Here is a 13,859-nt window from a genome sequence, read left to right on the forward strand (position 1 = left end):
GTTTTCAGCTGCTGCAGTTCGCTTTCACGCTGCACTGGGTCAAACCAAACAAACTCTTTGAAAAGCCTTTTCCCCTCCTCGCCTGTAGCGGCGCTGCACTTCAAGCTACTGAAGGAAACGACGCAAAAACCTCTGAAGAAGACACTGAGCGCAACTTCCTTCTTCACAAAAATGGAGTGGCATCAGATTTTAGAGGTTGTAGGTTGTTCCTGCGTCTCTCATGAAGCTCCGTAATCTTGTCCGATCATGCTTTTTGGCTGCAATATTTTACAGGTTTTATGTATTTTTCCTGGCTGGTACCAGTTTCTGTTTTGTTTTAGGTCTGACCTGCAGAATATGGAGTTTTGATAGTTATTTTCCCAGGATTATGCCGGAAAAGGAAATAAATTGAAGCTGTTAGAGGTCAAAGTTTTCAAAAATCGGCAGATTCCGCTCTCCGACAATCAGTGCACCTCGATGTTCAAATGTTCATTTGTCAGAAAAACAAAAAGTAGGAGGTTTTATCTGTGCTAAACATAAATTTGAATTATTTTGATGCAAGAAAAAGGAACGAGGAACAAAATTGTGTAAAATCTTTCCTAATAATCCACACTGTTTTCTTTCCATCTTTTAAGCCTCTCGGTATTTTTTCTTTTCTTAAATTATTTTCCAGCATTTACATTTAAATCTTTCACCAAAGCTCAGTTTGTAAAGCAAAAGAACAGATGGATCGAAAGTGTCTCATTATAATGTTAGTAGATGCATGAGCTGGCACATCTGGCTGCAATAATCATATTCACATTCAAGTGTCTAATCCACTATCTTATGTTTTCGCCGTTATTTTTTATTTTTCCCATGAAAACATATGTTACCGTCTGTCTGTCTGTCTGTCCGCAGAGGCGAACTGACGTCAACGGCAACCAGAATATTTTCAGATTAGATGTTACATCCTCGCAGCCTACAGATCGAGGTTAAACATATCGACTAATGCGATTTTAACGCACAAGTGAGATGAAAAAAAAAACATTAAATCTATTTAGTTGTCTCCTTGAAAATGTCTCAGCTTCTGCTAGAGGAGAAAAGAAGGGAGCTCCTTTCAGGATGTCCTTTATATGAAGAAAACTTTACACTAGATATGATTAGTTCTTATCAGTTCTTATTGTTACACAATAACATTACCGCATGATGTCTTACCAAGCTGACATTGTTAATACAGCTGGTCTTGGGTTAGTCTTGATCCTTTTTCTTTTAAATTTTTGTATTTTTTTTTTTAGAAAACCCCCCAAATCCCAGCCTCAGAGTTTTTTTTCTTCAAAGTTCTGTCTAACGGGGTCAGAAACTTCAGTGCTGGTACCAAACAGTGCTGGTACCAAAAGGAACACCAGGACAAAACTTCTGTATTCAACATCAACACAACTCATGTACTTATTCATTTTTTTGTGTGTGTTTATTTCTTAAGTTATTTTATGTGGTTATGTATCTGGTTTTGTCTGCTCCTTGCACATTTTTAATTGTCCACTGGGAATGAATACAATTGAATTGAATTGAATTGAATTGCAGCTTTTGTGGAAGCTAGTAAACAGTAGGAGGGGCTTTTTTTATTGGTTCCTTACAACAGGCTGTCTGTGCTGGTCACTTTCAAAAAGCACAACACTGTAGATTTATAATGTGTTTACAAGTACACTAATTGAGTAAGAAGATTGGGTGTTGTTTAGTAATTGTAACTATGTTTTGCACTAATGGATACGTATCTTAAGGAAAGACAAAAATAATTGTCCTTTGTCAAATCTTCAAGTTTAAGTTAAAAAGATAAACATGAACAAGTCATTACATAATCCTTTTACCCTCATCATATTATTGTTTACATACCTTGTCATTTCATTGGCCTGGTGAGGCTGCTTTGGTATATAACATTCCCTCCTCCTCTGTCTACAGCAATTAAGCCAAAGTGTCTATAATTGTCTCAAACTTGTTGAAACATTTGGTAGTATTAGCGTAGCTGCAAATTACTTCGTACCTTCACCAAATCCCATGCTGTGCTATGTCCAAGTTGTGCTAAAAGGAGTTAGCCTGTCAGCGAAGCTATTCAAAGCTAAAATAGCATCTCGGTGCTACACATGTAGCAGCAGCAGCAGCACAGACGCTAACGTCAGCGTCCATAATCCACATTTGTAAAGAATGATGAACCATCAGGGCTTCCTGAAACAGAAAAATATCAGATAAATATTGTTGTATTTGAGTTCGTATGTTTTATTTGTTCAATCATTTAGAAGCAAAAATGGTTTTTGAATTGAAAATCTTTATTTCGTCGATACATGGTATTTGATTAAAAACGATCAGTTTCGACTAATTTAACACAGACCCCAGCAATTGACTTCTTAAAAAAATATAACCATGAAAGATGCCGCCTAAAAATATACCTGGCGATGTTGCTTCATTATGATCAATAATGTGGACTTATTGTGAGGATATTTTTAATTATACATAGATATATTTGCGTATGTGAGGTTTAAAATGAGTCGGGGTTCGTTTTAAACCGAAACTAAACGTAACAGTAAAAAACCCCACAGAGGACGCAGGAGTTCTGGCTAAGACGCGGAACATCCACATCGCCCAAACTGAGCGAGAAAACAGCTAATGGCTTTTCTGTTTTGGCCCGTGACCTCAGCAGGCGTCGGGAATAATCCTGACGGATGGGAAACGGAAATATCTCCGAAGGTCGCCGGTGCCAGAAAGCGTCGAAGGAACGCACAGCAGCACGTCTGGAATGCGCAGCCTGTAATCCGCAAAGATGAATCATGGCGCCGTAATCGCAGTTGTTGAGATTACACAATAGGGTTTCACTTTTTGCAGAAAAAACAAAACAAAACAAAACATGTGGGGAAACACAAAAGAAGTCTATTTTTTTTGGTGTGTGTGTGTGTGTGATTATATGGTTATAAAGCATCCATCGGTGAAAATCCAGCCAGAGAGGAGCGGTGAGAACAGTAGAAGGGTTAGATGGGTGATGAAGAGTTAGAAAGGGAGGAGCAGGAGAAAGAGAGGAAGGTGTTAATGACAGAAGACAGAGATGCAAGAAAGGAACAGGAAAAAAGCAGAAGGCTTGAAATCTATGAATGACATAAAAAAACTGAACTGAGGCACAAATGTGGAAAAGGTGGAAGTGAGAAAACTCAAGGAGAGTGGGGTAAATCACAAAAGCAAACAAAGGGAAGAAAGACGAGGCTTTAGGGAGAATCTGAACTTGGAGGTAACTGCAACGTGCAGGACTTTAAGGAAGAATCAAAAAGAAAATGAAAACTTAAAAAGAGACGAGAAAAGACGAATGTTGTCTGTGAGTCAGGGCTGCTGAGGGGTAATTTCTCTGCTTGTGTGTGTGTGTAAATGAGAGTGTGTGTGTCTGTGTTGGAGGACAGTCTGGGGTACAATAGTGGCCTGACAAGACCACAATGGAGACTTTGTTAGTATGCAGGTAGTGTTGGGGGCCACCCTACAGTCTCCCTACATGGCCCCAAGGCAACACCGTACACACACACACACACACACACACATGTGCGCGCACGCCTCCACACACAAGGACAAGAACTTCTGAACATGATAAACTTCAGTCCGTGTGCAAGATTTACGTACCAACACACACACACACACGCACACACACACACACACACACACACACACACACACACGCAGTCAATCAAAATGAATGAAGCTGCATCTGAGCTCTAGAACTTGTTGCTGCAGACAAAGTTAGAAAAATGTGCTTTAATGACACGACCACACAAATATCGAGGCTGCTTTTCTTACTATGCAGGCTACAGATGCATCACCTGTCGTCCTCTTTTGTTTATTTTGAAAATAATAAATGTAAAAATGATTACATTTTTTCCTTATGTGATGAACTAAGGCATGCACAGGATGATTAATGGACCTCCATTAATCAGTCATTCAATCATTCTTTTGTTTCATTCCATTAGGTAGACATGATGCTGCTTCCACTTCGCCTTCTTATGTTAACACCACAGCTTCCTCATGTGTAATGCCTGACCATAGCAGTCAATGAAGTCAACAATAAGTGTCAAACATGCAGGACGCCATTTAACGTTATCGCAGCGGTTGGAGAACACATGCTATTGTATGAGTACAGATATTTTCTTCCTCTTCTTCGTTGGTTTACATTTTCTTGGTAATTTCCACGGACCTGTTGGGTTTAGAGCTGGACTTGCTGTGACTGAGTTTAGGGCTGCAGCGTTTTGTCGACTCCTCTGCTGCTGACGGATGAGGATGTTTGTGGTTCTACAGTGGTTTGATTGTTTGCTGGAAATGATTGAGCCTGAGATATGGTTTGGTTCAACTTTCCAGCTTCTTTCAACCGAGCTAAAGAGCTGTTGTCCCTTCTCAAAGAGAGTGGTTGTCAGTTAATCCTTACAAATAAAGTAAGTGGGTTTTTCCAGTTTTTTATTTACACTTTTCCCCCTCCCACTCCCCCACTCTCCCTGGCATCCCACCAGCAGGTTTTGATTTGCATCACCAAGCTTTTACACCACAAAATAGTCCCACTTACTGTTGGCCAGAATTGGTATTAATAAGTCAGGTAAAGCATTATGAAGGACACAAAGGCATAGAGAGAAGAATTCCTTCGTGCTCTATTGAAATGTTCTGTTCCTTTGTTAATTAAAAGGCAAACGTTAGCAACACCGTCTCGTCTTTGCTACCGTGTGAAATATTATGACTGCGGAGTAAACGCTGGAATGTTTCTGGTGTCGGCCCACAAACCTCTCAAGAATGCCTAAATCATAAACCCGACAAAAGTCTTTAACATCAACCCACTTTCAAAAGGTGAACTCAATCTAATTTTATTGTTCTTGTGAGCAGACACTGGTTGATAGCGTGTAGGGACAAGACGGAAGATAATAAGTAGTGAGATGTAACAACAAGTCAGAAGATTTATGGGAATTGAGGTATGAGCATTTTTCAAGGGGCCAAACAAGTTGTTTTGAATTTTTTTTTTCTGGTATCTGTGAAAGGAGTGCTTCCATTGTGACACTTTGGAGAAAAAGAAGCGCCCTAAAGAACTTCTGACTCTGGAGAATTTCTTAATAATGTTACCATCTGGCTGTCAACTTTTCCTTTTTGATTAGTCGGAATAAATTTCCACGCGTTTTTCATTCTCCGGTAATTTCTATGTGATCTTAGTGACCGTCGTCGTTATTGTGTTTCGTTTAATGGCCTCAGAGTAAAAATAAGCTGATTTACAAATATGTCTCCAGGTACGCCCGAGTCGCTCGAGGAAAAGGAGCGCCAGCTGTCCACCATGATCGGTCAGCTGATTAGTCTGCGGGAGCAGCTGCTGGCCGCCCACGACGAGCAAAAGAAGATGGCCGCCTCACAGCTAGAGAAGCAGAGACAGCAGATGGAGTTGGCCAGGCAGCAGCAGGAGCAGGTATGAACGGTCTGGACAGGTGCTGGTGGGCAACACCACTGAACGGTCCAACTAGCTCCACTCAGAAGATGTCAAATACACCTGTTCATGTCAAGTACCTTGTATTTTAAATAGAATAGACCAGTTTGAAAGTATGGATACTTTCAAACGAGAAGTGTTTGTAGATGTACCAAGGTAGATAATAAAAATCAGTTTTGCTTTAGACCAGCAGAGCCAAACAAATCCAAATCCAGCTCACATGTGTATGTGAACACCATTTGGATTTCGTTAGGTCTGATGGATCCCAAGGTTCAAAATTGCTTTTAAGGAACCCACGTGGGTTCTGCTCAAGAGACCAACTGCGAGCCCTGAATATCGGGACGGTTCTGAAGATAATCTTAAGATATTCCTGTGTAGTGTTTTAAGAGTGAAGGATGATCAGAAGGATGTTTGAGCCGCTCCAATCTTTGATATTCAACATGTTGGATTGTCTTGGCCTGATATCGAAGCACGTGTGGTGTCCCTCGAGGGTAAATGAGAACGCAGCCTGTTGAATGTGACATGTAGTCAGTCGGAAAGCGATGTGACAAACACATGGAGGGAGTTCTAAAAAGAAAAAGGTAAAACAACTGCTGTGACGGACCAGAAAGTCTGGTAGATGTCGGAAACCTCTTTGATCTCTGTTAGAAATAGTCCTCAAACTGTCAACATTGCTTCCCGGTCGGCCATGTTTGTTTATTCTGAACTCAAATTTGGTCTTTTAAAATCTTTCCATGTGAACTACAGTTTAGATTGAACTGAAATTTGGGCCAGATCAGTGCGAAATTATTTGCTTGACGCTCAGATGGGACTCAGGTTTTTGTGGTGCGTTTAATAATCCTACAATATATACAGCACAGAAAAGCGAAATTAGATATTTTGACGATAAGTAGACTACGATAATCTACTTATTGTAGTTCAAAGATGGGAGTAGGCAGCTTACTCTGTTGAGGAAAGACAGAAATTAAGGTGCGGATGTTCATTGGACTTTAACAAGCACAGCTGCACAATGAAACACACGCACCTCTGCCCTGCTCCGCTCCTATCAGTCGCACATCCCAGATGATTTGCTCTTGACTCACCTTGTGGTTAAAACAAGTGACAAAAGGGAGCCGAAAGATGTTTAAAGCAAAAAACGGGAAAAGTTACACCTCTCACTCAAACAATGGTCTACTAACAAAAGTTGCAAAAGCTTAATTAAAATAATATGTCAGGTTTACTTAGGGCTAAGGCCTATAATTGATGCTTTTCTTCCCAATCTAAGCTGTACTGTGCAGTAGACGTAAGTCTAAGTCGAATCTGAATGAATTGTTTTTGCAAGTCGAGTCCAAGTCAGTAGTTCAAATCACCATCAAGGAATACATTCATTTAGAAATGAATGTGACTATTGACAAAGGAAACCAAGCAGGCAGTATTAATGAAGGCATAAATAAATCAACACAACTTCCAACACACGTATCGAAAGACCGACTGGTATGGACTAGTTGCATTATTGGAGGCAAAAACTCTTCTAGGTTTAGGAAATCTTCTGCTTTCCTAAAATGACTTTTCCTCTGGTGAGGATTTCCCAAAGAGAAAACCTGTTTTCTTCTTCCGACATTTTATCCTCATTATATTTGATCTCTGCTTTGTTTTCTGGTACTGCTATGTGTAATTAGCAAAATTAGTCTTACTTAAGTTTAATGCGCTCCTATTAAAAAGTTGTTTATGTGGTCAGGCTTAAGGAATTGCTGGGTTTCTTCACATTATTAAGTAAGTCTATAAAACTCCCAATCACGCCTTGGTAATCTTCACGTCGTCCGCCAATACCCTTAAGTGTACTTTCTTGTTGTTTTTTTGTGTACGTACACATTCTTTATGGATTTTTTTTTGTTTTTTGTTTTTCTTTTGCTGACTTTAAAACTTTTAGCTGCAGTGTGTTAATCCAGATGTGAGTCTTCAGGTCAATGACTAAACATTTGAAAGAGCAAACACAAGCAGAGAGGTGTTTTAGGTGCGCTGCTCCTCTTTGTTTTTGGCTGTTCGTCGACATGTCACCGTGGGCTGGCATACGACAGGCTCTGTTTGGACACGTCCACACCTCCCATCAAAACACATACCACCTTTCAGAGCATTACAAAGGAGCAGGCGAAATGGGGAGAGTGAAAAGAAAGACAGATTCCAATATCAGCCAGTCATTTGGCTGTTGAGACTTGATAGGATAATGCCCTACAGACAAACCCCAGAAAAATCTGCTTTTAATGAAATATGACATGTGTACAAATGGGGCGCCGCCTCCCATTCAGAAGCCTGTAATTATGTTTCGGAATAAATATACTAAACGATTCCTCAAGAAAAAGAAAAAGGAGAGAGAAGCAGCTGTTTTCCTTTTTTTTCTTTTTCTTTTTTTGCTCAAAATGGGTGGAGGTAGTCGAACGACAAGTTCCCTCCTTTAAGGAGTCTTGAGTTTTTACAACTGGCAGGTCCCTGCCAGCCATCACTGGACAACACTCGAGCCTTTAACCAGAGGAAAAGCGTTTGACAATCTCACGTTAATGAAGATGACGGCTGCTTGTGTTTAAGTGTATGTAAGAGGGGTCCAAATGTTTTCAAGGTGTTGTAAACATGTCAGTCTCAAAGCTTCGTTGTAACTTGAGATGTCTTCATGAGCCACACTTTCACCAGATAGATGTTGCACGTATCGTCGACCTCACATGGTCAAGTAGCTTAAACATAGCGATCTGACATCCACCAGATATGGACTTCATGACCGACATGCTTTTTCCCTATCTCTTTTTTTTTTTTTTTCAGGTGAGCCACAGCTTTATATAACTTTTTTTATTTTTGCATCTTTTACAGTTAGCAGTTAGCTCTCAAGACAATATGAGATTCTTCTTTTTTTTTTCTTTTGATTTCACAAATACACAAAATATAATCAATCTGTGATAAGTATAGAATAATTCAATCCAAGTTTAATCAGTACGACAACTTTGAATTTATGAAGTAGAAATCATCAAATTCTAAACATTGACCTAAAATGTAGTAAAACAGCCCTTAAGGTTAGCAACTGGCTAACTGCTAGCCAGTTAGCAACAGATAATTATTTTCATCTGCCATTTTCTACCGACGACCCAGATGTTCCCAAAAAGACCATATTCCATACTTCATCATTGAAAATTTGTTCTAGTATCAAAGAAGCAGGTGCTAACTTCAGCAGGCTAATGGTTAGCCAGTTGTTAGCCAGTAGTGAAATTCTGACATTGTTTACAAAGTGTTTTTTTTAATCTTTTTATTGCTGCCTTTATTTCTTCTTACCACAGAGGAACCAAATGATTTATTGGGTCGACTTTTCAATGCTAATGTAGTCGTTTGCTAGGCCAGCTAACTGATAGCTTCAAAATACACATACAACAGGGTGTCGAGCTGAAATTGCTCATTTTCATATTTTTGCTCATAATATTTAGTTAAACTTACTTCAACAGACAATTTAAAATGCTGATATCAGCTGGATAGTGCAGATATAGATATCACATGAGAAACATTGAGATATTTTAGTTTTTTTTCTTTGTTTTTTATTTTACCGGATCATATAAAATTCGGAAATAAGCTCTTTCAATGACAAGTTGTCAGAAATAACATAATTTTTGTTGTTATTGTGTGTGTGCAGATTGCCAGACAACAGCAGCAGCTTTTGCAGCAGCAGCACAAGATCAACATTCTCCAGCAACAGATTCAGGTTAGTCGGCAGATGCATTTGTTCATTTTTAAAAAAATGTTTCTGCTCACATCTTTCACTCTTATTTTGTTATTGATGTTATTTTTGTCCTTCCCTTGTTGCAAGCCATGTCCAAACAGATATTTTGCAAAACTGAGATTTTATACTCAATTTGAACGTCACCAAAAATACATATTTTTAAAAAGCTCCATCTGTGATTGCAGAGGTTACTCAAAACAGTGGCAGAATTAGATTAGATTAGGATGTATGACTGGAGTGAAGCTATTTTTAGTTGGGTTATTCTGTGTCTGTCTTGCTTTACCTTGACTCAGTTTTAATAAAAATTTAAATGGAAGCAGAAGAAAGTGATGATAGAGAGGAGATGCACGACAAAAAGGTCACTGTTTGTAGAGAATCTTTAACCTAGCACTGCGTCAGCCATGCTCAGGAGCTTCTTCTTCTGAAAATTTGATATAGTTAATGTTAATGATAGGAATCTATCGAGCAAAGTACATTATTTTTTCAAAACCAGAGGGGAAGACAATTGATTAGTGCACGTCAAGTTAAGACCAGCAGTTTTTTCCTGTATATATATTGTGGGCCAGACTTTTTTCTTATAATTCCCCAATTCAGAAAAATAAAGTGGTACCTGTGCACTGACCAATGCAGCAGTGGGAGGGAACTATGAAGAAATCACAGGAGTTCTGCATGAAGTTGGTGTGTCACAAGTATTGGCCAGTAAATGCTTTATTCTTTCCACCTTCAGTCAAAGAATAAATTACTCTGCTTCTTTGTGGAGCATGTAGAGCTTTATATCAAGTTATAATGTTATTCCCTTGTCAAAAACATACTTGGAGTATTGCATTGATTCTTTCATGCATGTTTCAGAAATCCTTTAATCTCCCATGGCAACCATTCAAAATGCCTGAGTTTACTTGAGCTCCTGCCTCACAGAGGAGCTCTTCCCCTGCGACTCCTCCCCTCAGCTCCTTCAGACTAGCCAGCAGCAATTAGCAAACACCTGGTGGAATTGAGTACATGCTGAGCTCAATATTTATAAAACATTACTAAAGCCACGTTGTGATGACTTCCTGGAGGTGGGGTTTCAGAAAAAGTCTGAGCTTTTAAAGGGAGAGACCCAATTTCAAGGCATTAAATTATGAAGTCAAATTTCATTGAAGTCATATTTGATATACACAACATACAACTGAAGGTAACGTAACTTACTTGATTGTGCTGTGAAATAGCTGGAAACATAATGCTGGCCCTTTAAGAAACTCATGTCCACCTTGGTCATCCAGCCTTCATACAGAAAAAACTAAAAACAATGTCTGTCTGTAGATCTCTTGCTGGTAGAGATGCACACACATTTTGGCCCAGTGGTGATACAGTAATTGCCCTGCTTACGGCTCCATCGTTACTTTTTGCATCGATTGCTCCAAGATCAATATTCCAGAATTCCCAAACCTCCTGCCTGCGTTTTGTTTTCCCCTCCCCTCACTCGACTTTTCTACAGCATGTGTTTCTCCTTACATATTAGCATGTAAAACACTCCCTTTTTTTATATAACTTTTTTTCCCTCACCATATTTTCTGATCAAATCGCAGCTTTTCTCGTAACTTTTATCAGCCGTGTTCCTCGTATCGCCTTCTCTCTTGGTTTGAAGTCGTATCTTTTTCGTTTCAGCCACCTGACGCTCTTCCGTTCCAAACCGCTGCACGCACATCCAGACTTCGCACCAAAAATGACCCCCGACTGTGAGCCAAGTGCTGTCAAATTTGCACACTGTGGCTAATAGCCACGTGGGAATTTAGCTCCACGTTTGATCAGCTTATTTATTTTTTACTCTTTTTTTTTAGTGCTCAGACTAAATTAAATCACCTCTGGAGCCAAACCCGAGCACGCTCAGCGCTGCGATGTGCTGTGTTTTACCCCCCGTCACGTCTCCCTGCCGCTCTGGAGGAGTGATAGAGTTAATGAGGGGTTGTTTTCCCCCCATCCCCGCACTCTAAGTTTTTTCTTTTTTTTTTACTGCGAGACCCCACCGTTGGATCTTAATAAAGCTGCGATCGGACTTCATTAGGATTCTTAGCCCCTCGGGAGGAGAGGGAGCGAGACCATAAACCCCCCCGTCTGCCGCTCGGATCCTCTTCCACGCTGTGAGGCAGCGGATACTGTGTCATGTTTGGTTTTGAGGATGAAGGGACGTGCGGAAAATAGCTCTCCGGAGCGCCTCGTTATTGCGTGGGGCCTTCAGGAGCATCAGCTGTGTAGCTGTCGCTTTGCGCTCGTTTTATTTTATTTTTTTTCAACTCGCTTCCACAACTCTCTCTGTCTCTCTCTCCGTAGAACATTCCAGAACGCCGGGAGAAATCATTTGTTTTCATTTTAAAAGCCACTTAGCAATAAATCCCTCCACCCGTCCTAACCCCCCACGGCGGGGTTACAGCAACTTTTTGTCGTTTATTTAAAGAACAATAGCCCCGTCTTGGCACAGCGAGCCTGACTTAGCGAGAAGCATATGGCGGGTCTACTGTACGGAGGTGTAGAGTTATTATGGCTAAGCTCCAGGGTTTAGTCGCTGGGGTACGGGCTGTTTACGCTGTGTCGGATGTGTGTTGGGCCTTAAACACACAGGCAGCACGGCGGCGGTCTGTTTCCACTTATCAGTTCCAGACCTGAGCTTCACTCAGGCCAATGCTCAGAGGAGCTGACCGAATGCTACTGTTTCAGCGGAGAGAGAGAGTCGGCCTCGGCCCCGCCGCCCCTTCACATCTCAATTCAGAACAAAGCTAAATCTTGTCCAGATGCTGCGAATAATAGATCAACGCAAAGTAGAACATTTTGGAGCGCTCGCGCAAAGTCTCCTGCGTAATGAAAGTAACCCAGCAACAGCGCTTACAGGGAATTTTTTTTATTTTTATTTAGTTTTTGTCATTGTGAACTTTGACATGTTACAGATCAAGAGAAGTTTGGAAAAAGCTGGAACGCTTTTTTTTTTGTTTGTTTGTTTGTTTTGTTTTTTTATGGTATATTTTCCTGTTTTCTTGCTTCCGTTCCCTGGATGGTGTGAATGTGTTTGTCAGCTAATGTGGTGGTTTGTGGAGCAGGGGAGGTTGTGAGGTGGAGCGGGAGCGGAGTTCAAAGTGTCCTAGGTTTCCTGTCATGTGGTTTTAAATGGTTCAGAAAGCCAGCAGGAGACAAGCAGGGGTTAAAGAAATGCTTCCGAAGGCCTCATTCTGCTAGATATACTTACAAAACGTGAACACACAGAGGAGCGAACAAATGCAAGACTCAGGAAAAATCACTTACCTCCTTATAGAGTCTGCTGGGGTTTTTTTTAGGACATCTAAATGTTTCAGATCATCAAATAACATCTAATATAAGAAAAAATTACATTAGTAAACGTATAAATCAGGGCTGAAACGATTAATTGTGATTGTGATTAATCAATTCATGACATAATCGACAACTAATTTAGCAATCGATTAATCATTGACTGCAGTATGTAGACTAAAACAAATGATACTTGCTGAAAATAAAACATATTCAAAGCAGTCATTTTTCCAAAACTGAACAATATAACATAAATATATATAAAAAGGTTTATATATATATATGTATATTCCCCTGGGCCACATTCACTAAAAGAATGTTACGTCATTGCATTTTAAGCAATAAAATGTCAATTTTGTTTTTTAGTAGAGAAATGTATTTATTTGTTTATTTCCAGCTTTTATTATATTTCTAATATTGTATAGAAAAGGCTTGGACAGATTAATAGAAAATCTGCAGAATGTGTCCGTTTTTTTGTTAACCGATTGATTGATTAATCATGACAATAATCAATAGATTAATCGATTACTGAAGTAATGGTTAGTTGCAGTTCACAAATGATTTCATCTGATAATGGTAAAAAGCAATCCAAAACCAACATTATTTTTTTAAAACCAGTATTAAAACTGGTTTTAAAATAATAATGACCTGCTTGGGTAAAATATAAATTAATTTTAGTTGGCCTAATTCTTTTGGTTTAGTCTAATCAACCACATCCAGGCTGGAAGTAAAAAATAATTACACAGGACTCGTCCAACAACACGAAGTTGGCTAAACATACAACATATCAGAGCCCGATCCAAAGAAACTAAGAAAGATGACTAATCGCGTCATTAGCTATGTTTATATCAAATTGTGATGCAAATTTTGAGCAAACTTTTAAAATGTCATAAAAAAAGGAAAAAAAGATAGAAAATATTTCCATCTTCTGGTTTGGAGCGAATCAGCCATGCTACGAAAAACCTAATTTTGCCAGATGTTGACCCTTTGCCCGACTGTAACGATCAAGAAGTAGAATTAGCAAACTAGCCTGAACCAGACATCTACAAAAAGCGGAGAGAGGTTTTTAGGACTGTGCTGCTTTTGGTCGAGTTGGCGTTGGCGATGTTACCCGCTGTCCGGAGACGCAGAGAAAAAACGGCTCAAAAAAAAATCTGAGCTCAGAATTTATTCTGTAAATGCTTCCCACCCCGTTACCGCATTAGCTCTTTTTCGGAAAGCCAAAACCCACCTTTATCAGACGTGAAATCTGTTTCGTAAAATTGAGATTGTTACTTCAAATTGTACAGTTTATATCAACCTTTTCTAACGGAATACTTAAAAATGCACATAAAAAAAATCATTGATGGAAACCCGGTTATTGACACCTATCAGTCTGGGAAGAGTTACAAA

At 39.6% G+C, this 13,859-nt stretch overlaps 1 protein-coding gene across 3 annotated transcripts in view; it reads left to right on the plus strand.

Annotated features, from left to right (window-relative positions):
- Positions 1-13,859, plus strand: part of LOC102227618 (transcription factor SOX-6-like) — a 144,859-nt gene that overhangs the window by 81,642 nt on the left and 49,358 nt on the right. For all 3 annotated transcript variants that reach the window (XM_023352828.1, XM_023352841.1, XM_014471878.2), the window contains 2 exons: positions 5,247-5,419; positions 9,084-9,152. In XM_023352828.1, the coding sequence (XP_023208596.1) occupies positions 5,247-5,419; positions 9,084-9,152 (242 nt within the window). The remainder of the gene's footprint in view (positions 1-5,246; positions 5,420-9,083; positions 9,153-13,859) is intronic.

This window comes from Xiphophorus maculatus, chromosome 2 (assembly GCF_002775205.1).
Source record: "Xiphophorus maculatus strain JP 163 A chromosome 2, X_maculatus-5.0-male, whole genome shotgun sequence".
Taxonomy (NCBI): domain Eukaryota; kingdom Metazoa; phylum Chordata; class Actinopteri; order Cyprinodontiformes; family Poeciliidae; genus Xiphophorus; species Xiphophorus maculatus.